General features: G+C 37.2%; 1 protein-coding gene across 1 annotated transcript in view; it reads right to left on the bottom strand.

Moving 5' to 3' along the window:
• PHLPP1 (PH domain and leucine rich repeat protein phosphatase 1) overlaps nucleotides 1-27,794 on the bottom strand; it is a 181,431-nt gene that overhangs the window by 58,393 nt on the left and 95,244 nt on the right. The window contains exon 4 of the mRNA XM_045527369.1: nucleotides 14,209-14,375. Within this exon, the coding sequence (XP_045383325.1) occupies nucleotides 14,209-14,375 (167 nt within the window). The remainder of the gene's footprint in view (nucleotides 1-14,208; nucleotides 14,376-27,794) is intronic.

Genomic DNA, 27,794 nt, shown 5'->3' with positions numbered 1-27,794 from the left:
AAGTTATGAGAGATATGAGAGAAAAATGGTGAGTGGATGGATGACCTTTCCACACTTTGCCTTCATTTTAAAAGAAGGAAGAGGAGAGAGCAAGGTGACAGGACACTATTACAGAAGAAAAGACTAGAAATGTGTCTCTATGACAAAACATAAGACTTTTAGCTCTGCCATGGTAATAGGTAAGCCAGATAAATTATGAAATGTGCACAGGCCCAGATTATAAAACAAAATGGGCTATTTTGGGGGAAAATACATTTGGTAAAATAGTTTAAATTATTTTAAAATAATATTTCAGTTCACTGAGGCTACAGATACTTCCTCATAGCTGCCCAAAAGAGGTAAGCAGAAGAGCATCAGAGCATCACAGAATTTAAGATTAGCAAAACATATTTTAATGATGACTGTTCTAACTGTAGTGGTCAGATTAGTGATAACAAGGCAATTGTTATTCTAATTAATGCTTCAGAAGCTAAAAGGACAAGAAACCTACTTTTTTTTAAGCATTTCTTGTTATACATGCATATTCACACATAGTATCAAGACTAAAGAAAATTAGTTAAAGTAGATGCTGTGGTATGAATGTTTGCCTCCCCAAAATTTCTCTCCCCACTTAATACCTAAGATGATAGTATTAAGAGGTGGGGCCCTGAGCAGGTGAGATTATGTTGAGGAATGAGATTAGTGCCCTTATAAAAGAGGTTGCAGGGAACTGCCTTGCCCCTTCTGCCACCTGAGGGCGCAGGGGGAAAGCAGCATCTTTGAAGCAGAGGTTGAGCCCTCACTTGATATCAAAACTGCTGGTGCTCTGAACTTGGAATTCCCAGCCTTTAGGACTGTAAGCAATAAATTTCTACAGTGTACACATTACCCAGTTTAAGGTATATATAACATGCAACATGTTATATATGTAACATGACACATGTTACAGTTTTGCATTTAGCAAATGGCAATGACATTGTGGGAGTTTAGACTCAGATCTGACTTACTCCAAAGCTCCAAGGCATACTTTTGTTTTTTAATACCAAGCGTCACAGAAAAGCACAATCAGCTAAATATACTTGATAACCTACAGAGACAAAAAACTATAATTGTAATGTGTTTGCAAACAAACCTTGAAGTCTCTTTCAAACTAGGCATCCTAAGTTCCATATAACAGAATACATGACTGTTTGCCCAGGGTGGGGTCTTGAGGTGGTAGAAAGTCAAAAGCAGGGACAGGGAAAAGATGGTAGAATGGAGCAGATAATATCACCACTCTACCAAAGTAATGGTATTTCTTTAATTTGTATCTCCTACTGTATTTACACCATAAAACAAAAGTATAGTAACAATGACACTGGATCTAGACAAAATGTGCCAAACTATCTAGGGGTGTGATCTATTAACATCTTTACCTTTTCCTTCCTTTCTCCAACTTCACAGTCACAACTAATTAACAGCAAACTGGGAATAGCTCACACCTTAAAACTGCTATTGAGGGAACAGAGCCATCATTCGTTTTGTCCCTGTATTTGTCTAGCTTCCCTTTCAATCTAGACAACACGTATTACTGTCTACACTTAGCTGTAAATGGATTTTTTCCTCAGTTACTAAATTTTGAGGCATAGTCTTCCAATCTTTCAAGAATAATTTGCTTATTACCGCCTTAAATAAATTACACAACTCTATAAAAGAGATAAGTGCTTAGTTTCTTAATCAGAAAAGTTAAAATGCACCAAATTCATGAGTTCAACTTCCCTACATTTATGAGGTATATGTAAAAGTTTTAAAATAGGTCAACCACAGTTCAACAGCTTCTTTCATTCTGGCTTCCAAAAAACTATTTGTGAGTGAGTGCTCCTTAGAAAATGAAGTGGGGCCATTTTTATCCAAGGGTAGAGAATTAAAAAAAGCTAATGTTCTACAATATCAAAGTTGAAAGAAACAAACAAATATACACAAATGCAGCCAATCCTTATATACTTCCTCCTGGGATTGTTCTGTCATGATAAGACATGCTTAATCCTTTTTTCTTTCTTAGTATTTCTTCACTCAGTCTATCCACACTCAAAAATTTATGTACGAAGTTTTTATTTTGCACTTGAGTTACAGGAATAGCTATATATACTTGTAGGTATTTAGGAAATAAAAACAAATATATAGCATGATGACTATTTGGAGATATGATATTAATTCATTTTAGATACATCTAAATCCGTAGTAACTTCCTTCCAGGAACTTAGGATATACATGACACACTTGGAAAGCTTGATTATAAAATAACAGTATGATGGAACTAGTTCTATTTTTAAATGTATTCCAAATGTACTTAAAATGAGTTTCACAGATGACCCTACTTGTTTTTCCTCAATGAATCTAACAGAGAAAAATCAATATTTTCTTAAAAAATTAATACTCACCACAGTGGGTCAATTAAAAGGGATTCCCTAGATGAATGGATTTCTATTTCACAGTAACAGCCCATGTTTATTTTGTTTTTTTCCTTGTGGAGGAACATGCTAACACACTTTAGAAATTATTGGGCTTCAGTATTAAGTAATAAAGGAGGTGCTCAAAGGCTGGAATTGTAAGCCTAGCTTTGGGCTTAGACCCCTGCGCTTTGCATTAATTATGAAAAGCAGGATCCCTGATGACTTAGAATGACTCTACCTCAGTGGGGAGTTACCAGGCTGTCAGTGCTCTAATAAGATTCACTGTATTTGTTTCTAAGAGAATAGACTGATTTTGTTTGATTACCAAAACAATAATGCTTATTTTAACAAAATGAGTCAAACTACAGCAGCATATAAGGAAAAAGTAAACAGTCTCTCCTACTTCCTTTCGAATCCCATCCTTCTGAGATAGCCAGTGTCAACGGTTTGGCATATGTCCTTTCAAAGCTTTCCTCCTTGTAAAACATATACTTGCATAAATAGGATAGCCCCCTCCTTATTTTTTTGAATGGGATTATACCACCCATTTTTTTCTACAACTTGTTTTTCTTGTCTAATACAAACAAATCATCTTTCTGAATCAGTACATAAAAATCTAACTCAATCTTTTTCAAAGCTGCATAATACACAGGGTACAGTTGTAACAAAATTTATTCCATTCCTCCACTGATTGCCTTTAGGAGTACCTCCAGTTTTTCTGCTGTTAAAATTCTGCAAGAAACATCCCAGTCATGTATCCACTTGTGCATCAATGATTTTATTTTGCAGCATGTATACCTAATGCCTCATCCCTAATTCTGAAATCCAAAAGACTCTGGAAATTGACACATTTTTCATTGACTTACGTGGTAGCAAAAGCTGACCTGAACTGATGTGAATATGCATTTGTGCTCTCTAGAAACATGAATGTGTTTGCTAATGGCTGCTGTCCTAAACTCTGTTAGAGGTGTTATATAATATACAGTATATGCACCATGTTATCTTTATATAATCTGAAAACCTCTGAAATCTGAAACACAAATGGCCTTAAGACTTTTGGATAAAGGACTGACTCTCTACTTCTAAAAGTATAACTAATGGGCCCAAGAGTATATACAATTTAAATTTTAATATGTACTGCAAAACTACAAAAAAGGTCACAGAAATTCATACTCCCAATCAGCCATGTGAGAGAGGATCTCTTTCCTCATGCTACTTTTTCACTAGCATTTAATGTCAAGATCCTTTCGTTTTTTGCTAATCGAATGGGCAAAAATGATGCCACGTTATTTCAGTTTTTATTTTTCAGTGAAGTTGAGCTCCTCTTTGTGAAGAAAGGAGTGGTATTTGCAAATCTTCTTTGAGATACACATTCACATCCTCTGCCCATTTTTCTATTGGGCTATTCATCTTCCATTTATCAGTTTGTAGGTAACTATGTTAATATAATTTATTAAATAAATCATCCTTTCTGATATCCATTCAATTTAAATAAATTTCATATACTAGGGGAAGGGAGAACAAAAAGAGAAAGCTTAGTGCTGTTCTAATCAAATAGACAATGAGAAAAGGTTAGATAAAAACTAGTTACATTTACTTTTTGTTTCTCTTTTCTTCAAGAGATTTTATAAAACCAAGTACATGCTGCTGTTCTTCCTAAGAGCACACCTTGTGGTTTTCAGCAGGTAAAGTGCTCCAATAAGACCATTAGCTTGACAGAGTAATTTTTCTAGCTTTATAAGGAACAATCTTGAAAAAGATATCAAAGTACTTTATAAAATGTGTACTGAATACACTTGCTCTTAAACAATAGTTAAGAAATGAATGAGAGACAGATCACCAGTCAGCAATTTCCTTGATTTATCTCCCACACACTCCTCAAATTCTGATTCCCTTAGTGTGGTGCTTTAATAGCTTAGGAACTCAGTCCTACGGCTATGTTGTAATATTTTTGCCCCTATCTAGGTATGATACAGGACAACCTGCATGTGCTATAACAGTTATGTAAGGAAGCAAAATAATTTGCAAAAGACATAAAAGGCTGTCTTTCCTGGGTGCAGAAGAAAAGAAAGTGTACCTTTTGCCCCCTGTTCCTCCTGGACTTGTCTGTGGTTGCACTGGCATGAGAAACATTTGACTGGTTGTGCCTGCTTCAGAACTGCTGGGAACACCTTCCCTGTAGAAGGCATGACTCAACTCCCTTTGGCTCTCACACTGCTGTCCACACCCCTAAACTCTGCTGGCCTGTAACTGAACTTTCATCTCTTCTCAGTTTCTTGCTGCAGTGCTTTGCCTGTCCATCCCTATGTGACTTTTGAAATGAATGCACATGAACTTATACATGCCCTTCTGTTCCAAGGGCCAAGCAGTCCACCCAGTGGGCACCTGCCATTGTCTTCTGGGAGGCTCAGCGGTGCATGAGTGCTAATGTGGCACGCGACCAGCTTCTTAAGACTTGAGCCAAAATAAACAGAAACCATCCTATCTGAATCCTAATCACCATAAATGACTCTCAGGATAAGCAAAAGAAGCATATCACTTTTTCAAATGACTAGAAAACAAAAATAAACACATGTGTATTTTACTTGATAAAAATTAAAATTTACAGTCACAGAAGGATTTCATCATAACGTTCTAAAGAACTGCTTCATGGCTGCTGGGCTCATGCCTATAATGAGGCGAAAGTGGGAGGATCACTTGAGGCCAGGAGTTCGAGACTGGCCTGGGCAACACAGCAAGACCCTGTCTCTACAAAAAAATTAGCTGGGTATGGTGGCACATGCCTATAGCTACTAGGGAGACTGAGGCAGGAGAATGGCTTCAGCCCAGGAGTTTGAGGCTGCAGTGAGCTATGATCACACCTCTGCATTCTAGCCTAGGTGATAAAGGGGCAAGATCCTTGTCTCAAAAAAAAAAAAAAAAAAAAAAAAAGAAAGAATTGCCGCAGATGCTAAAAATCAGAAAATCAAAGCTAAAACTCACAGACATAATTTTTTCAAAGTAATAATCAAAGAAATAGAGAGTGTTGGCAGTAAATACAATGGACATATTGCTACAATGGCAAATTAAAGCACTCCCTGAAGAGAGAAATTCTTATTTTAATCCCTATTTTAAAATAATTCAAACAAGAGGCACTTACTTGTTACCTACTATGTGCCAGGTGCTAGGCTAGGTTAACTCTATGGATGCAGCAGTGAACGAGACAGAGCCCCTGCCGACAGGATGGGGGAGGTGGATGTGCAGGGGCAGCCTCTGTGAATCCAGTAAGTACATTACATGGAAAACTACTCAAAATCATAAGACAGTGATTATGTGAAAATGCCAGTCACTAGATCTACAATAACCCCACAGCAACTAAATTCATTAAAACAATGAGTCATAAGCATAAATTTGTCATTTTCTGATTCTTTTATAAATTAGCAATATAAGAATCAAAAGACAAGCAGTATGTTACACTTAAACATCTTTCAAGACAGTTTCTTTACTCAATTTATTCATGACTGCATTTTTTCACTTTCTCACCAACAGATCTGCCCACGGTGAGCCAATTTAATCACCGATACTATTCAAGAGATGCTTAATATGAACCAACACACTAGTAGGACAAATTTTAAAAAAGTAAAAAGAACATTTCTATAAAAGGCAGAAAATGTATCACTATTTCTGTTCCTATTCTCAAAGCAAAGGTGAGAAGATCCACAAGTATATATACTTGGATAAAATTCCTCAATTTGAGTCATACAAAGATATATAAAAATAAAAACCAGACCAGATCTATATCAAGGATACTAGATTACTAAAGGAATGAGAAAGTGAGAATAAACAAGAGCCAGAGAGAATTGTGTCATGAAAACGTGCTTAGACACGAGTAGTTTAAACTCCACATCACGAATAGGCCAAGGATATATGTCGGATAGCTAAATAGAAAAAAAAAAAACCAACACCCAGAAGTTTACTAGGTATAATAAAACTCAGATGCTAGGATTGAACCATTCGTTCACTAAACATTTACTGAGTTCTTACTATGTGCAAAGGTGTTTGAAGCATGCAAATGTGAAGTGGACATAGTTTTCACCCTCCAGGAACTTGAAATAATTTGAGAACAAAGCTGCTATAATATAAAGCAGAAGATGAAAAATTACTGGAAAAAAAATATCATGAGTGCTCACAGAAGAGAAAACTCACTTTTACCTAAGGGACATGAACAAGAGTTCAATAGGCAAACGGGTACTGGAGGAGATAGCATTTAAAAAGAATAGTGTGGTATGACTGTTTCCCAAACTTTAGCAAGCATTGTTAAAAATATAGATTCCTGGGCCCTATCACCAGAGGTTCTGATTTGGGTCTGTGATGAAAAATAAGTATCTGTGCTTCTAGTTGTCTTCGTCCATTTTGTGTTGGCGTAACAGAATACCACAGACTGGGTAATTTATAAGGAAAAAATTTATTTCTCACACTTCTGAAGGCTGGGAAGTCCAATATCGAGGTGCCAGCATCTGGTAAGGGCCTTCCTGCTGTGTCATCCCATGGGGGATCTGGTAAGGGCCTTCCTGCTGTGTCATCCCATGGGGGAAGAACAGAGAGTTAATCCATTGCTGAGGGCAGAGCCCTCATGGCCCAGTCACCTCGTACAAGTTCCACCTCTCAGTACTGCTACCTTGGGGATTAAGTGAACTTTGGTGGACACATTCAAACCACAGCACCAATAAACACCCCAGGTGATTGTCATGCAGGCATTTCATGAATCATTTTGAGAAACACCTATTTGGAGGGCAAAAACTATAGGGTGTCCTTGGGAAACATTAAGTAGGCCAAATTATTAAGGAGAAAGAACTCCTATGGTTGTAAAGGATGCCTAACGCCTAATCACAGAGCACCTCGAGATGAAAACACTGGTACTGAAGTAGTGAAATAATCCATTCTAGAATGCTTGGATTGGTATATCACATAAATCAGATAATATCTCCCCTTCCTTTGTTGCACTTCCCCTGTATACACACACACACACAGTATGGGATGAAAGTATGGATTCTAACAAAAAATTTAAAACTGGAGGAAAGAAAAACTATTTGGAAAGTCAGACTTTCCCTAAGACTTTCTTGTTAATTATAAGTCTAAAAGACATCATCAGGGAGGGGTGGGTGTGTCCTGGATTCACAGAGGTCACTGTCAAATATCCTGCCAGCTCTAGTGTCATCATCTAACCCACCCTGGAGAAATGACAACAGGCATGTGACTCCTCCCATTCAAAGCTCCATGACTTTGGAGAATAGTGAGTGACATCAAAATTTATAGTTTCAAGAAAAACAGAAACTCACGGGGCTTTAGTGTTCAAAACTGACATGTGTGTTGTCAGTATGAGCTACAGAGTTAGATGTGTTTGTTTGAATATGAGGTACAGGAGAGAGGGAGGAAGAGGAGCAACACTAGTCTCCATCAGCGTTCTCACACTGGCAACCACAGAATTATTTCAGAAATCATCAGTAAAGATGTTAATCACATTCCCAAGTTACAACGGTACTTCACTACCACCAACCACAAAATAATCATCTGTTGGCCCCCTTACTCTAGACTTATTACTCCCCTCTCTAAGAGTTGTACAGAGTGAAAAGTTGATTATCATTCAGAATAGGAAATATCTACAAATACAATGTCTAGCATTAAACCCTTGCTGTTAAGATGGAACTCAGAGAATAAAACAAAGTACTCAACTAAACCACAGAAGAATGCAATTGGGCAGAATACAATGGCAGAATCAGAATCAAGCTAAGGCTTTTGAACCTACCGTTTTGTATTTAAGTGGGGAAAAAAGTTAAAGAACATCTTAAATGATCCCAAGAAGTCAATAGGGCGAACTGTAATTTAATGCAGCCTGGCTGATAAATAAATCTTTTGTTTCTGAGCTCCCTCTTCAGAATGTGCTATATGAGGGAAGAAGAAAACAGACCATTATTGCCAGAAATGAGGCTGGCAGCATTTGCCAAGGAGAGGACCAAAGGCTACACAATCTCAGAGCCCCAAGCACCATGGAAAGGCCCTCCTTTGATCAAAGGCTCCAGGAAGGAAAGTGGGAATCTTGTCAAATGGAAGGCTTCCCAAGAGGATCAAAATTCCATCTGAAAAGCAAAGCTGTGTAAGAAAGGAACTTCCAGTGTTAGGAACAGTTAACTGAAAAAAGGACATTCCATACATTCCATGAAATTCCTTGAACACTTGGCAAGCCTCACCAAACCTCAGTAGTGGAAACTGCTTCCCAAGGTTATCTCTATGCCTAAGCTGCACTTGTGCTAAGTGTTTTTTCTTTACATTGGGCTTTATCCTTTCTTTAGCAATTAGCAGCTGGTTTGCTTATAACATTTTTTATATAACAGAGCATCTTCAAAGAAGCTGAAATTGTTTTAAGTACTGCTGTCTAATCTGGCAAATGAGCTACAAAAATATTTCAGCATGCCACTCCTTATTCCATTATGCTAATGAATTATCACTATTTCCATTAAAAGGAGTTTTCAGGAATTACTAACAAAAACTAAAATATCTCTTTCAATAAAAACCTGGAAATGTGGGCTTTTGCTAAGGATGAGTAATTAACAGTAACAACTTTGTACCTCTGGAATGCCAAGATCCCCAAAAGAATAGAATAGGAAATAAGGTCATTTGTTTTCCACTCCATGGGGATTAAAAATGTAGAAATTTGAGCTTTTAAAGAAGAAAGGTACTTGATAAATGCCATGCATAATTATGAGTTTCTCACTGCTCATTTCTCCATAACTTTCATTCTCTTACACCCACATCTTTGCACACCCAACTCAACTTTATTCCATCTTTCCCATTGTTCTCCTATTCCAGAAAGCCAGCCCCTCTTCCATTCGTTTTGGCTAAAACAAATTTCATATCTAATCAGAGCTCTAATCACTTTTTTCCTCTAAGCCTTTAATTCGCTCCCCGCTCATTTCAGGTGACAATATACTCATCTATACCACAGCCTCTAAAACACAATCATACACTACTAGGTTCCTTGACATTGACCTCTAGGTACCATATAAGGTAATGTGATTGATCAGAAATCATTCTGAATGACTGCTGTCTCCTTACAGTAGTTACCTTGAATGCTAAATACATGAAACGGCTCCACTGCTGAAAGCATTTGAATGCTCTCTTCTGGTAGTTTTATGATCACATCCTTTTGATTATCCTTGGTGGTGGGAATCAAAAATTCAACAAATATTTATTAAGGACTTTATAACTAGATGGTGATTTTAGAAGTCTTCAGATGTTTGTTAAAAGGTATAATTGATAAGTGCAATAAGTATAAAGAAAGCTAACAATGCAGAAGAGGAAAAGGTCACATGGAATTGAGAAATAACCATAAGCTTCAAGAAACGAAAGTCAGTATCAGTACACTCTGAAGGGAGGGGTAGGATTCTAGGGGTGCCCATTCTTGCAAGGTCAGTGGCAAGAAGATGTGAGGTGTGTTTAGAGAATGGTGAACAGAACCATAGATTTTTTTTTTTTTTAGAAAGTCCAATTTCATACTGTCCATTTTAAAATTAATGTCTCCTTTTCCAACTTCAAATTCTTACAAATCTTTTTCTATGTAAGGTTTTCTGAATCATCTCACTATGAACATTGCCTTCTCATCAGACCTTCAACCAAAGAGAAATACAATGATAAAATTACTGGTCTCACTTCCTTCTGAAAGTTGCTATAAATACTTTTTGCAAAGAAGTGGGGTATACTTACACATAACTGCATGAATAAAGACAATTCCCACCATTACTCATGCGTTCATACAGTTAGGAAGTATGTTTTTAATGGTTCACCTAGCAACAGTAATGACCTCTAAGGAAGACCTGATTCCTGCCCTCTAGGGATTCAAAGCCAAGGAGAGCAAATAAGATAAATACAGAAAACAGTGAAGTAAAGAAGGTGATAGACTGAAGTCACTGAGGCAAAAATTAAATGTGACATCAAGTATCTAAAAGTCAAAGCAGTGCTGCTATTCCTATGCACTATAATATCATTACAAAAACAGGCATTAAATCTTGTGAATCTATTGCATAAAATCTTGGGAAACTGTGAGAAGATAATAGAAACAACATAATAAAATTCAGTATTCATAGGAGAATGTTAAAAAACAGTAAGAAAAGCTGATGGTACACTTCAGTATCACATGTGGTAAAAATCACATTAAAATTCTACAGATATACACCGGGTCCTCAAATAATGTCATTTCATTCAACACCATTTTCTTATAACATTGATGAGAAAAAAACATCTACCCTCGATGGGGCCCCTGTGTTTGTGGAGCTTGCACATTCCCCCCATGTCTATGTGGGTTTTTTTCAGGGTACTACAGTTTCCTCCCACATCTCAATACTACGCACCTTAGGTTCAGTGGCGTGTCTACACGGTCCCAGTCGAGAGAGAGAGAGAGAGAGAGAGAGAGAGAGAGAGGAGAGAGAGAGAGAGAGAGAGAGAGGAGAGAGAGAGAGAGAGAGAGAGAGAGAGAGGGAGAGAGAGAGAGAGAGAGAGAGAGAGAGGGGGAGGGAGAGAGAGAGAGAGAGAGAGAGAGGGAGAGAGGGAGAGAGGGAGAGAGAGAGGTGGGTGGGTGTGGGTGTGTGTGGGTGTGTGTGTGTGTGTGTGTGTGTGTGTGTGTGTGTGTATGTGTGTGTGTGTGTGTGTGTGTGTCCTGCAAGGGAATGACGTCCTGTCCAGGGTGGGTTCCCACCTTGTGCCCAGAACTGCTGGGAGAGGCTCTGTGACCCAAGACTCTGAACTAGAAGAATTGGGTAAATAATTATCTTGTTTTTATTAATCTTTCTTAAATGTATGAATAGCTTACATTTATTTCAACACTTAATACTAAGTGTTTTGGGTTTTATTTAATAGTTTGGTAATTTTTTTGTGGCCATAAATATGACATACGAACTTAACTCTTATTTATAACATCAATTAGCCTATGGTAAAACTGGTTTCATATTCACTGTCTTGCTTAAAGTTGCAGTTTCCAAGAACCTATTGACGACGACGATGTTAAATGAAGAGTTACTGTACATGACTTATTGCGTCATCGAAAATACCAAATTCTACTGAAATTAAAGTTAGTGCTCTCCCTCTAAAAGTAATTCTATTCCTAGAACCAGCTAGCTATGCTAGCTTTGTTTCTCTGTACCAAATTACCTACAAATAGCAAGATAGAAAGCAGATTCACTTTCCTTATTAATGGATGGAAGTGATCACCACCAACCATTAAAAAACAACTGAAACACTAGAACAAATTTCTATTTATGAAGTAGTTACCTTATAATTTGTCTAATTCCCACACATAGAATTAAGCAATTTAAGTGTATTTTCATCATCATCAATTTGTAAAGTACTCACTAAAAAATACAGGCTTCTCTCTTAAAGTGGTAGGTAGAAATGATTAGTAAAGTAAAATAGCCTAAGATAAAGATGTTTAAGTTTCAACGTAAGTGACAAACTTTTCAAGTGCCATGAACAAAGCTACCAAAACCACGTACACATGCGCAATTTATTACTATCTGATTTTGCTTCTGAGTCCATTCTCTATACTGCTCTTTCTAAACATGCCACAATATCACCATAAAAGAATTATCTGATCTATTATGCCTTATGAACGATGACAGAATATGCCACCCCAAATTATGCCACTTTGGCATAAGAATTACTTTGGCCAAAAAGCACTTAAAAAACAGCAGGTATAAGAAGAGTGCTCTGACCTCCCGCTTTCTTCCTGAAATCAAGACAGAGAACTCCTAAGTGAAAGATGCCCTCCCTATACCAGGAGGAAAGTAACATTCTTACTAGCAGAGACGGGAAATCAAGGCTGAGAATTCCATACAAATAGATCTTGTAAAAATAATTCTCATCTTCATTTGGTCTCCCCATATACTAGTTACTTTTCCATGATTTCCTCTCTTTATTCAACCCAATACATGAACACTTAGGTTTTGCCATCACTTTAGGTCTTTTATTCCTATGGGGAATTATCAATACACAGGGCACATAAAAACCTAAATTTAAGAAGCCCACTGTGGTTTACTTTCATAGTACCCATCAGCTACAGGGAACAATGAGTTGCTTGAGTACAACATTCTTATTGGAGTTTCTACTGTCTATGTAACTAATTCACTGTAGCACCAAACTGTCCCAGTGGTCATTATATTCTTCTGTGTTCTTCTCTGCCAGGCAACTGCAGTAGAAATATTCTTTTAAAAAGTCTGTAATGCCAGTTTTACTTAAGAATGTCCTTGATGATACAGGTAAGTTATTTTTATTATATCTCAACCCCTGAGTGCGTGTCTTTTTAATTTTCTGGGTGATAAAATAAGAAGTAAACATAAAGCACTTCTGGTGCATACTAAAGTATGATGGTTATCTCAAGGAAAACACTTGTATGATGATTTCAATTGTTAGCCAAACCAATCACTATTTACATGGAATACCATTTTTACTTGCAAGAACAACTGATGGCAGCCATTTTCTTAAAAATGAAGTGAGAAGGTTGCTTCAGAAAAAAACTGATGGTGTTTGTTGCCAATGATAACCTTTAAGCTTTTGATAGAAATTTAAAATTTTGGAAAATCTGTTTCCACAGTGAGCTTGAAACTTCCTAATACGTAAAGACTTGTCTAATAAGACCAGTGGTGATATTAACATACGGGAATTCTTGAAATTGTACAATGAATGTGTTAACATTTGGAATATCTGTATTACACAATGAACCAGTACTTTCCAAATGACCAACACTTCATGCAGTAAAATGCGGCATGGGTATTCAATGGATCTTAATGTTAAAGAATTAAAAAGGTTTTAGATATCATATTAGAACTAACATTTAAGAAATGACCACTTGTCAAGTTTTGGTACAGTATCAAAGAAGAATATTCACAATTATCTGAAAAGGCAATTAAAATACTCTTCCATTTCCAATTACATCCACAAGCTTTATAATAAGGAATTATTGGATTATTCTTTCTGGATGTTAAAAACCATAAACACAGAATCACAATGGTTAATTACCATAGCTTAATCTCTGATCATACCAGTCATTTAAAAACAAATGAACTGGCCATTATTTATTTAAACATAGTCTTTTACAAGTTATAGTCTTATATATTTGCAATAAATATATAAATATCAGAGGATTAATTTACTACAGAATCAAAATTGATTACTGCTCCAAAAGGAAAGGAAATGAATATGGCAAACTCTTACATCTGTTCTGGAGACATGCAAGTCAAGTTCCTTCTCTCTGGTTATAAAGGAGCAAATTCTATTTATTTAACATGTGACTCTTCAAACATACACACTAATCACGCACATGACATGGTGTTAATGAATTTAAAACTTGGCTCTTCAATTTCTAAGGAAATGTCTTTTCATGGAAAAAACAGATCTTCTGCAAATTTCAAAAGAAATAATTTAATCTGAACAAACCTCTGAAATTCAGAAGTAACACACTCAGTGTTATTAACTTTTTGCAGATGCATTTTTAGATAGGTTAAGGAATAAAAGTGGTTGAAAGAGGACTGTTCTTATACAAATCTATCCAGTTAATAAGTATCATAAAGCATTAATTTGAAAGGCAGAAACTTTGAAAAAAATTCAAAATGAGAATTGATAATGTCCTAATAAGCAAAGTTCTATTACTCTGCTCTCTAAAAGAGAAAGTTTACACACCATTGCTTTTCCAGTCAGCACATTCAGGAGATAACAACCAGAAGCTGCTTCTGCCCCCCAGCCTCCCTAAGGAGCCACCTTTCTGCAGGCTCACCTTTGCAGATCATTGAGCCCCCTGGCAGCTGGAAGGTTAGGGTTTTGCCTTAGGAAGTTTTGTTTTAAATTGAGATGAGTGAGGTCTTGGCTGTAGAAGAGGTTGGCAGGCAGATGTTCCAGGCTACAACACGAGAGGTCCACTGAGCTAATGCGCTGCGATGCAACCTAGAGTGGGGATAAAAGTACAATTTAATTTTAATACCATCCACTTATCCTATAATTACTTCCTATGAATAGAAATTAGATAACCACATTTGGGAACAGACACACTATGCAAGTAGCACTATTAGTCCAAACATAACCAATAGAGTATTTACAGTCATGCACCACATAACAACACTGCAGTCAATGACAGACCGCTCATGCAGTGGTGGTCCCATAAATTAAAATGAAGCTGAAAAATTTCTATAGCCTAGGGATTTGGTAGCCATCATAATGCTGTAGTGCTATGTATTACCCTTTCTATGTTTAGATATGTTTAGGTACACAAATACTTACTACTGTATTACAATTGCCTACAGCATTCAGTACAATAACTGTTGTATAGGTTTATAGCCTAGGAGCAACAGGCTATACTGTATGGCCTCGGTGTGTGGTAGGCTATACAATCTAGGTTTGTGTAAGTGCACTCTATGATGTTAACACAACAAGGAAATCACCTAATGACACATATCTCAGACTATATCCCCATCATTAAGTGATGAGTAATTGTACTTAGTACAGAACTGAGCCAAGTACTATAAAAGCAGAAAACAGTGCCCCTGCCTGGAGGGTGCTTACAGTAACCTAGCATAGGAGACTAGTTTGAAATAATATAGATTATCCCATCAGGTTTAGTGATATCAGTAATTTCCTCTGATGCAGGAGTTTTATTCCTGAAAATATAAAGAATAATTCTATCTCACGGTAAGAGAATTCAGAGCTAAATAATACAAGACTTTAGGGTAAATAGAGGGTTGGGAGATGGACACAAAGATGTAAACTGAATGTATGAAAGCCCTTGTATACACTTATTTAAAATAGCACAAACAAAAAAAAAGCAGTTTATCAGTGGTCTTGTACACATCTTCAATAATAATGGTATCGTATAATCAGGTTCCATTACCTACCTCCTATAAACTTCTCAGGTTGCCTCTCCCACAAACTTACAGTGAGATGCTTATAGATTCATTGTGCTTTGCTTCATGTAAGTATTCTATGTAAAACTTTGCGATTGGAAAGAAATGACTGTGCACACATGAAATATAAAGGGACACTGGGGTGAAAAGGGCTGGGCAGGGCTCATTCCAAAAGATCTTACAGAGGAAGCCTTGAGTTTGCATTTCTGCAGTTTTATCTTTCCTTGAATTTTTACCACTAAATAAGGAAAAGAAAATTCCAAACAGGGCCAAACCACTCATATAAACCAAGAGATGTGAAAAGAGACAGAATTTTAATGGGCCTAAAAAACAGGTGCAAAAGCACCACAGCCACACAGAACTCCTATGGAGTTGACAGGAACCTGTTTATAGAAAGTTAGGTTGAAAGTTCTGTTAGTCAGTGGAATCACTCATTCAAAACTATGTGTTGAACATCTATCTAACGGTGTGTGCCAGACCTTATATTACCCAAGGTACAACCGTAAAACAGGACAGATGCACACTGTGTCCTGAATGAGTACACATCAAGAGGAGATGGCAATTAATACATGATAGTTGTTACAATAATAGAAAGTGAGAGAGCACAGAACACTATCCCAAGGGATCCGGAAAGGCTTCCCAGAGGATGTAACATCCAAGCCCAAACTTGAAGCATGAGTAGAAATCTGAGTTTTGTGTCTGCCCCAAATCTTTTCTCTAGTTTTCCCTGGTACAGTCCTTCAAACACATGTGATCCTAAGGGGAGCTGCAAACGAAGTACCCTGATGTTCCATGTATAGGGTAGGCATGTACTCCCACATGAGCAATCCTAGTGCTCCATTTACTGAAGCCACAGATCCAACAGGTGCCAGCAGGGGACCCAAGCTAGGATAATCAGAGGACTTCTCTAGGATAACATATTCTGAAGCCAGGAGAGAGAGAGAGAACCAGCTGCTTAGTGCTGCAGTTAAAATGATGAACTAGATCAGGTATCAACCCAACCTGATAAAAAAGTAAATTGCAGTATGTTACACACAGTGTAATACCATTTAGGAAAAACATTTTTTTTTTTTTTTTGAGACAGAGTCTCACTTTGTTGCCCGGGCTAGAGTGAGTGCCGTGGCATCAGCCTAGCTCACAGCAACCTCAGACTCCTGGGCTTAAGTGATCCTACTGCCTCAGCCTCCCGAGTAGCTGGGACTACAGGCATGAGCCACCATGCCCGGCTAATTTTTTTGTATATATATTTTTAGTTGGCCAGATAATTTCTTTCTATTTTTAGTAGAGACGGGGTCTCACTCTTGCTCAGGCTGGTCTCGAACTCCTGACCTCGAGCGATCCACCCGCCTCTGCCTCCCAGAGCTAGGATTACAGGCGTGAGCCACCGCGCCCGGCCAGGAAAAACATTTTTAACACGAACATACACAACTCCGTATTATGTATAAATAGTTATATGTGCAATAAGGCTATAAAACCACAGATTGGTTCTATACTAAATTAATGACAGTGACTGTTTCTAGATAGGAAGGGAGGGAAATGGAAATAGGAAAGGGAAGATAGGGGATTTTATCCGTAATGTTTATTTCCTTATAAGAGGAACAACAGAAGATAGGAAGCAACTGTATCAGTATGTTAACAACTTGGGAGGCTGGTACATGGAAATTATCTTATCTTTTATATTCTTCTGCATGCATGTGCGGGTGTGTGTGTATGTGTTTTTAATTTGAAAAAAATAATGCGATCACAACAAAAATTTCAGTAAAGATAGGAAAAAAAGATGAAAGCAGTCTTCTGGTTTTCCTCCCAATTCAGTGTTTTACTGAGTGGTGCACCAGGGATAATTCTTCCTCCTGTAATCAAAGGATCCCCTTAATCCTTTGTAGTGGGTGAATGGTAGCCCCCAGAAATACACATCATGTCCCAATCCCCAGAATCTATGAATATTATCTTAAATGGCAAAAGGGTGAACATTATCTAATATGATGAAAGATGTGATTAAGTTAAGGCTGACAAGGAAATGCTTACCCTGGATGATCCAGGTGGGCCCTAAATACAACTGCATGGATCCTTATTAGAGACAGGCAGATGGTGTTGTAAGACAGAAGAGGAAGAAGAGATGTGACCATGGAGACAGAGACTGGAGTGATGTGGCCATAAGTCAAAGAACACCCGTAGCTACCAGAAGCCAGGAAAGGCAAGGAGTGAATTCTGTCCTCAAAACTTACCTGCTGGAAGAATGGCCACTAGATTGCTTTACAACTCTTCCCTCTCACCAGTTTGGCTCTGCACTTAATGTATTCGTTCATGTGGAGACAGACCACTTTAAAGAAGGCAAATTCTATTTCAACTGAAACATCACACTAAACACTCCCTTTGGACAACTAAGAGAAAATGATTAAATGTCAAGCTGTATTTGCTTCCTTTCCCCATTCTGGACCACAAGCTGTTTCTGCTGGAAACAAGGGGGAGGAAACCACAGTAACAAGGCTACAACAAGCGAGAGCAGTCTTACGGAGCTGCGGCAGAACCAGGAACATCTAGAGTGACAACATAAATTCAACATGTCATGATGGCCATGGGGCAGTGAGCTGCCAAAGTGACCACAAAAGCTACCACTGGCTGTATGTCTGCCCAGTCCCCTGCCCTGGCCATAGAATGGGAGATTTAAGTGCTTCCAGCCAGGCCCACCTGGGTACACCAGGACTCCACCACAGAGAGGAAAGCACTCTAGTTAGTTAGAAGGGTTTGCTTGAATCCCAAATGAAAAACCTTCCAATTGGGTGACCCAAAGAAACTCTGACCCACCTACACAGCAGCTGGTAAGATCCTTCTTAAAATGAAAAAGACCTACATAAATAATAAATATTAATCAGAAAACTACTGATACATATCTCAGAGCAAGCAGCCTTTATTGTTCTTTTTTTTTTTCCAAGTAGTAGTAGCCACAATAATAATAGCTAACGTTTAGGTAGTATTTCCTTTGTGACAGGCACTGTTCCAAGAACTTAAGACATAATACTTAATCTTCACAACAACTTCGTGTAGCAAGGACTTACTCCCATTTCAGAGATGAAGGTGAAACTGAGTCACAGAGTATGCCCAAGGTCACATGGTTAAAGCAGCAGGATCAGGGTTTGAACAAAAGCCTGTACGTACGTGTAACTCAATGCCAGCAGGCCAGGACTTGGAAGGGAAGTTTAGATCTGACCAGCATGGAGGCACCTCTAACCTCAATAATAAATAACAACATACTAGAGCAAAGACAATTAGATGTAGTCTCTAGGATAAGCTTAAGCCTTAGAAATGAAGACAAGGTGGTGACAGACAGTGAGTCCTCCTCGAGAGAAACAGAAGAGACCATCTGTTGACCAAATACAGATTTCAGAGAAGAGGGAAGCCCTATTGGGCATCATTCCCTGACATCATGGGTTCTGCCCGCTCCAATCTCACACAGCCTGTCCAACTGGGCAATAGCAATGCCACCTGGTGAGCATCTAATCAAATTTTTAAAGGTTCCAGGAAAAGTGTAAGAGGTTATAGACATTTGGAAAGAAAGTGAAAGAAACAAGCACATACAGAATTGCCTCAAATCTTTGTTATAAAAAAGGACTTCTAAAGGATCTCATAATTAGACTATCAATTCCTTTTGGCAAAAGCTACTACACTTGTATTGTACTCACAAATTTCAAGACAGTAAAAGACACAAAGCTGAGGCCCAAGCAACTTGACAGATAGAAGGAAGAAAGGGCGTAGGCTTGACAGTCCGCAGGGTGTGTGTGAATGGTTGAATGGTTCCACTTACAAGTTTTGTGGCTTTGGGTAAGCATTTCACCTACCTGTCCTTCAGTTTCCTCATCTCTAAGGCAGAATAAATAATATCTTCCCTGATCAATTTGATAAGTTGCTACAGTAAATACTTTTCTCATTTTAAAAAATCAGGAGAGGCTCTGAAGACCAAGTAAACCATTGCTCTTGTCAACCTGAGCAGTTACACAAATAAAGTGCAATCAAAGACAAACCATCAATAAACTACAAGTGAATGAATTCAAGTTTTAGATCAGTTGAAGGTTACTGGCTTAGGAAATCAGTTCTAGTCTGTATTAACAACAAGAAAATGTTTAAAGCTGATCATTTAGAGTTAGTAAATTAAATGTGACTTTTCCCGCAGGAACCTACATACTCTGGGAGATGTATGAAAATGAACATGAATCCCAACTACCTGCCCAGATTGTTTTCTTTTCCAAATGACTTGTAAACAAATACGGGGGGAGAAGTTCATTTGGCTCTCAAACTATTTCCCCCAAAGAACACTGTGGGGTAAAAATAAAAATAATAACATGAACAACAAAATTTTCAGATTACTTAAATGGGAATCCACAAATTTTCTAACATGTTCCTCAGCTTGAGACTTTCCTGAGTCGTTTCTTTGCCTATCCTTAGGACCCTTATGTCAAAAAATGTCTCTACTCTTATGTCAAAAAATGTCTCTACTCTAAGTCTAACTGGGTTGCATTTCCAAAGCAATGTATCTGTCTTATCTTCAACCTATCCCCACCAAGCCGTCAAAATTATTAAATATCATCTTCCTTGGCAATAGGACTGTATTCTGCATCACTCACATTACTCTTTATGGTTCACTTAGTGGATGATCATCTTTTATAGACAAGGGAAAGTTTGTAGTAATGTTCATTTAATTTTTCTGTCCCCTCTATACTTTAGTAAAGTTGTATTTATCCTTATTATGTGCATAGCATGCTCGAAATTAAGCAAAATGACTCTGAAAGATTTGGTCAAAGCAGCTGAAATAGCACAAATAATTCTGCTTGTGTAAAGTAAAAGATTGCTGTGAACTGGCATTATGAGTCATTAATTGCTCCGGCCTAGCCTTTAGTGGCTTGGGAAATTACGCCCCTGGCTACAGGGATAGTCTCTGGGGAGTTCACCAGACTTTTGTAAATAATTCTTAACCTCGATTGACCTAGTTTTAATTCTCATCCCTCCCAAAAATGCTTTGGGAAGGCATGAGGGTGGGAGAGTATAGATTTAGAATACAGTTTATTCATCTTTATCAGTTAAGCATTCTAACTTCACTTGTTTCAATTTCATCCTTATCAATACAATTTTACAATGTTTTATATCAAACAAAAGATTTCAATTTTAATAAAAATTTTAATCCCTATTGTTCCAAAACACACAATTATTTCTTTTAAAAACTTCTATAAAAATGCCTTTAGCTTGACCCCAGAGCTTTTCACAATGACATCTCATGTCTTGATTCTGTACTAATTATCATTCTATAAACTCTGTTTAACAACAGATACAGAAAATCTTCCTATAAAATTAATTATAATATATGCCTTAATAATGTCCTAATAGGAGCATATCAAGCTACCAATTTTGGACTTAGTAAATTCTACCTAGAATTTCAGTATCTTACTATTTCTTTTCCTTAAAAAGGTTAAACGATATGGAACAAATATAAGAAATAAAATATGTAAATTACATACCATTTTAAATTATTAGAGGTAATGAAGTGGCAAATCAATGAAGATAACAGGAAAATCCAGAGAGGCTGTCATTAATAGGTAAAAATGAGAGATGGGATTCTATGAGAGTAAGAGTGGTTAGGGGTGCAGGAGGGTACCTATGATTTTAAGATGATAGGCTATAAGGTACCTGTGAAAATACAGTTAACAAACCCCAAAATAAAAGAGTATGGAAAGAGCTACAGGCTAGAGAAGAAACAATACACTTTACTCATTGTTCAAGCACCAAGCGATAACAATATAGAAAAACCAATGTAGAGAAATCTAGACTAACAGATCCTCCTAGGCATCCCTCACTCTTTGCCAGGGAGGAGGGGCACAGGGATAGAGATGAGGAGTCGCCATGCTTACGGCCATCATGTTAACCCGAGTGAATCGTTCTACATACATTCTTTATTGGCCTCTTATGAACCAGGCACTGTACTTGGGACTGGAGAGATACAGTCTTTGTCTTCACAAGCTTAGCCTCTTGAGGACAGAGACACCTAAACAATTATAATGCAACAATGTACATGCAACGGTGCCAAGAGGGCAAGCACAGAGCCAAGAGCATGATCCTTAGAGCTGCACGTCAACAGTAACAGATCCCAGCACAGTCCCCTCCCTTGACAAAATGAGCTCTGGATTCACAGGCACTTCTGCTGTATTTGTCCAGTGAGCTCAGTGTGTAGCCAAAGGTGAAAATGTGGACCTGGCATCTCATTGTCCATGAGTCAGAAGCAACTGTAAAGGGACAGAGGAGATGGCACCAACAGCTTTCCAAAATCACAAACCACCAGTGGTGTCACTCTAACAGTTATCTTCTCTCCACACACATAAACCCCATTGTGTTTCTCAGTAACAATAAGAAAATAGAGCTCAGCTTGGGTGGAGATCAAATCTGAACTCAAGAGTTCCTTTTTCATTTCCTTATTGGCAAAATATGTGTAAACAATCTCTTTAGAATGTTTTTACCTGCGAATGTTTCAGAAAATCATGGCCACATTCTCCCAAATATGGTATCTCCTTAACAAAGGAGAAGCAAACCACAAAAATCTTACATTCTAGCTCTCTAGTAAAAGAAATTATATAAATACATATTCGATCGGTTATACTACTAAAAATAAGCTACTTATTTTGTATTTAAATTTTTAAACATCAGTGTTTAAGTTCTAATTCTAACATATAAGGTCCAGTATGTTTATTATAGACTTTGCAGATTTTTTTTCCAATTATTCCATAATTCTCTGCTTTATAAAATTATAAATGAGACCAGTGGGTAGAAGAATTTAACCCTTCTGAATAGGTGGAGAAAATTCAATACTCTGGGTTTAAAAATACTGGGGACTCCCAGGATAAGTAAGTATTACTATATAATGGGAACACTAAACTTTTAAGAATATATATATTTAAATTGGTCTAACCCTGAGATTAAAAAGATTTAACTTCAAAATAGAACATGACCAGATACAGAGATCTGATTAATTATATATGCTAAGTTCTTGACATATCAATATTTGACCAGTTTGCAAAGAATCAGACAACAGTAGTCCCCTCAATATTGAAAACAATTTAGTTTGCCTTGGATGACTCAGAAGGCATCTCAGATTCCTTAAATACTTCATAATTATCATTTAAGAAGATCTGTGATCAATGTAAAGTGGCTGTGCTCAAGTGTCCTTTAGTAACTGCTTGATAAACCACCTTTTATCATACAACTAGAGCTGCCTGGATTCTGCTGACAACTCTGTACATAAAACACTTTATTCTGACAGTGTCAGTAAATCTTACTTGTTATTTGAATCTTAGTTTGGTTTTAGACCCTTCTGATCACTGTAAAACATTTAAAGTACAATTAAATAAAAGGAGCAAGGCAGTAGAACCTATTGCATAAAGCAGTAATTGAATACTTTATACTTCAATTCCCTCAGCTGCAAACTGAAGATGATAATATCCAAGAGATTATCTGTTGTTATGAGCACCTACCTCACAGGGCTACTGTCAATATAAAGAAAGTATCTATAACCATGCTCGCCAAATAACAAAAACTTACAAAAATCTTAGTTACTATTATTGTCACTACACCATCAATTTGGTATGGTAAACAATTTTGTTATTAATAAAATATAACTATCAACAAGTTGGGGGAGGAAAAAAAGCAAAACAAAAGTGTTTTTATTTTCGAGTTGACCTCACAAATACATAACATACTTACTTTGGACATAATGTCTAAAGTAACAAAAATAATGGTCACATTCTCTGTGATGGTCAGATGATATCTGCAAGTATGTGCGCAAATCAGAGAGCACCCAGAAAGGAAGCTGCTAGATAAAGGATCTGAGAACCAAGTGACAGAGGGAATTGTTGGAATTACCAGAGATGGTTCTCCTGAAAATAGACTGCTAAAGAGGGAGTGGGGCCAAGGAAGGACACAGATCAGGGTAAGGCAACAATATTTAGAAGTTATGAAACAGGAGAGGAAGTAGAATCATCTTGTGTTGTACCAGAGAGCAAATCTAGGATCAATGCGTCAAAGCTACAGGAATAAAGACTTCGTCTTATCAGACACTACAGATGTCTGAAACACTCTTGACATTGGAGGGAGGGGGAAGTCTGGGAATATACGAGGGCCTTTTCAAATCTTAAATTCTATTCTAAGTCTCTGAACTGAGAGCCATTTAATGACAACTACAATTCAAGGTTAAACTAAAGAACACTTTCAAACAAAATGCCAAATAACACAATTATTTCAGAAAACGACAACAATTAATATTATCTTCTTGGCAACTACCTTACAAGGGCCCTTCAGAATTTTAAAATAACATGTTGCAACTTTTAAATGTAGCTGTAAGTTCCTCCCAGAACCCAGAATGTATTTTGTTAAAGATAACAACACACAGACAAAATGCACATGTATTTGGAAATAGTAATAATACTAGTACAGACCCCAACCAAGCTTCCTTCATGATTTCTAGAAAAATGTTTCCAGAGTTCCAGCGGGAACATGAGGAATACATTTCCACTTGCTGGGCACCTGACAATCCACATGGAGCCCAGAATAGGGCCTGCCACAAAGAAAGGTCAGAGTAAGAAAGAGTCCTCTCCTCCCTCCCTTTTCCTGCTGGGCAGGGGGAACAACAGCTCTGCTAATGCCAACACAGCCGGAGAAAGCAAGTGGAAGGGATGAGAAAACAGGAAGAAGGGAGATGGAGGTGCACAGGATGAGTTTAAAATGATAATAGTCTAAATATACAAATACGCACTGCTTCACAAAAGCATGCTTCTTTCATTATGAGATGCTAAGCAATCTAGGCAGCTTTGTTATTAGTATAAAACATGATTATAAAACTTTGGAAAAAATAAAATTAAATAGTTTTAAACTGAAATAGCTTTAGAACCAAAGTAAAAACTTCTTCTCCAGGAAAATATTAACTAATATTAACATTGTCACTACAGAATTGATACCAGGTCACACTTTATAAGCTAAAATTCATGTCATTCAGACCCTCAGTTCCACTTCAGATTCTATCATAGGTTAGATCAAAGGGCCCTTGATATTTTATCTAAAAAATGGGCATAAAATGTGAAGTGTTTCAAGAAAAGCCCTGGACTTCTCAGCAGAACAGTATTGAGAGCAAAGATTCTTACCATTATAACCCCAATGCAACCAACTACAGCACAATCCTTAAAGGACAAGGGACAGATCATGCTGACAAAAAGCAGCAGACTCCCTAAACTATGCTGCAAGAAGCAAAACATGCATAAAAGATAACCAAGTCATATTAAAGTGTTCTTTGCAACTACAGCTAATGACATGAATCTGTAATGTTGGAAACCTCAATCCTATTACACCAGAATGATTTGACTCAAGTGGTTGGTTAAGTATTCTTTGACTAAAATCTGAACAGTAAAACACTATTTCTAAGCAAATGAAACCAAAAGTTCAACTGTGATTCACCATATGTCTCACTCTTACTTAAAGGGTGATGCTTACCCATCATTTCATGGGATCTTTCAGCATAGCACGTGGCCCCAACGTCCCTACACTGTGCACACATTAAGGGTGAACCCAATACATCACAGCAACCAAAAGTTCACTGTGGTGACTTTTTTCCAAGTCAATGGCCTAGAATTAAAATACTCTGGTTAATACTGAGAGCTACACAGGAGAGATAAGGACCATGATGGTCACCGTCACCTGCAACTTTCATTACATCAGCCACTGATCAGCAGAGAAAGAGACACAGAGAAATAAATGGCCCTTGTGAGGCCTGAATTAATAACACTGGGCTCACTGTCACCATGTTATAACCAACTGAACTGGCCAGGTTTGAGGTCCTGGGGAGAGATTATGCTGTGCCTTTTTCATTTCTCCTACAGAACCGAATTAGGACAATTCTCTCAAAACTGTGTATTATTAAATACAGTATTCCTACCTACAGGTCTCCAATCTCTTTCAATTCAGTCATTTTACTAATTCAAATTCAAAATACTAAACTTTGAAATGTGCCAAGTAGTAAATTGTGTTCATCGTCATTTAGTTAATCAATGCTTGCACACATTCAATCTGTCTGATAAAAAGTTTAAAAAGCGACTCACAATACGCCCTTTTCTACAACTGCTGTATATTCTCTTGGTATTGCAGGCTACATCATTATTTCAGGAATAAGACATCTGAGTCAACTCTAAGTTTTGTAATTTGAACAGAAGATTTGTAAAAATTACCATAAGTGCCTGATTGTCCATTCTTTAAAAAAACCACCCATAGATAACAGTATTGTGATTATATTTGTAAGAATTCTCATCTTCTAGAGTAACACACACACAAATAGTTGTGAGTGAAATAACAGATGTCTGGGATTTGCTTTATAATAATCCATAAGAGACAGAGAGTGTACAGATAAAACACCACTTGGCATGAGCTGGCAATTGTGGAAGCGGGTCATAGGTATGCGGGTGTTACTATCATCTCTACTTCTGAATATCTGACATTTTCCATAATAAAGAGTTAAAAACACATAAGCATACAATACTAAGTCAGTGATCTGAATCCACTTTTAATCTTCCATGAAATAAAGAAACAGACTTTAACGCGGGATAACATAGTGTCACAAAGCTACTAAAACTTCTAAATTAAAGCTAAGGCTGAGGCTATAGATTCACATGAAAGACTAACTTTGAAAAGAATTCATAGGATCAAACAACATGTCTAAAATTAATGCGCTCTAAAAAGTGGGCCACAAAGATGGACAGACAGGTCAGCGTTCTATGAAGTTACTCGTGTATTTGAAAGGAGCTCTTCTGCAATTCCTGTTCTTCCCTCAGCTACCACCCACTGCCTTTGTACATCACTGCCTGACCAACCACTTTGAAACCATGCTGGACACATGTACCTATATTGAGCAAACAAAGCCCTTTTTTTACATTGCATACAATAGGATGTTTACTGGATTTTTAAAGCATGTCATGCATTAATATTTTAGGGATTAATTTACAACCAATTTTGTAATCCTCCCAAAGGAGCTCTTCCACAATATCTACCACTAACGCACGCCCAAAATAAAAACTCTAAATGGACTGTGTTGGGTATTATTTTGGCAAGAAATATTAAGTGCTAAGATTAAGCTTAAAAGTATATAAGAGCCTATCTTGGTGGAAATACATTTGATTAATCAACTGTTATAAGTTTTCCCCAAATGAAATGAAACAAATTAGAACAAAGATTAACACTTCACTTGTATCTAAAATCTAGAAAAAGGAACTGAAAATACAGAACCTTCCTTTTAAATTACTTACCTCATTTTAATTTAAAAATAACTGGAATTCTTTTTGGTCCTCCTACCCTGACTAGGGTGGGGATGGTGAGTGAAAATCAGAAACTCAGATACTCCTTTCTGTTGTTGGTTTGTTTTTCTTTCAGATCTTTATCAAATGGATCTTCATTTTAACATCAGGATGTAAAGACAATTTACTCTCCGTATGTTTTGTTTCTCAATATGAAAGAAAAAGAAACCAAATGTTTCCATAGTAACCCTGAGTGTGAATTAAATTGTCTAACTTCCTAATACTTACTTAGGAGGAAGCCCAGATGACAACTGAAGGGGAAGCTGGAAGCAGAAAGGGCTTTTAACAGTCAGCCTTATCCACACCAAACTCCCTCCCTATAAGCCCATATTCCCAAATGGACTGAGATTCTCACCCTCTTTTCAGCAGCCCCAACCTACCCTACCCATACGCTGGATTACAGGAAAAAATACGATCACAGTGTCACAAAGCTACTAAAACTTATCCGCAACATAAGAAATTTAAACAAAGTTGTGGTCATATTTTACATGCTATTCAAATCCAAATAGGGAGTTCCTTCACTCATTTCTTATATAATATCTCACCTCTTTAATCAGCCCCTTAAAACTCATTTGCCCTTTAATTCACTAACTATAACAACTTCTAAACATTTTTGAAACACATATTTAGTTTTTAAGATTAAAGAAGGGAAAGACACCATATCTAAAATCTGAATTTACTAAAATGTTTTGCCTTCTGTTCCCCCCCCCCTAACTTTTAGGAGGAAATCTTCATTCTCTCCAATGTCTGCTGTCCTTAATCACTTTCCCCCGACAAGGATGCTATAGTTGTTAAGAGCAGCAAAAGGTAATTTGTTCAGACAAAATAAGACAGGAGTGTCCTTATCTGCTGAAAATAAACGTACAAATAGATAATACTTCCAAAAATTGACCAATCGATAATAGCAGGAATAAATCATAAAATTTGTATTTAGTTAAAATTTAGTCATTCACATACACATGGACATACATCTACTTACTATGTGTCAGTATAAGTCCATTACATGTATATCTCATATAAGCCCTAAAAGGTAAGTGCTGTTATTATTATTCCTTTTATCAGATGAAAAAGCTTGAAATTGAGAAACTTGGATATAG

This window comes from Lemur catta, chromosome 16 (genome assembly GCF_020740605.2).
Source record: "Lemur catta isolate mLemCat1 chromosome 16, mLemCat1.pri, whole genome shotgun sequence".
Taxonomy (NCBI): domain Eukaryota; kingdom Metazoa; phylum Chordata; class Mammalia; order Primates; family Lemuridae; genus Lemur; species Lemur catta.
This window is presented reverse-complemented; position numbering and strand designations above follow the sequence as displayed.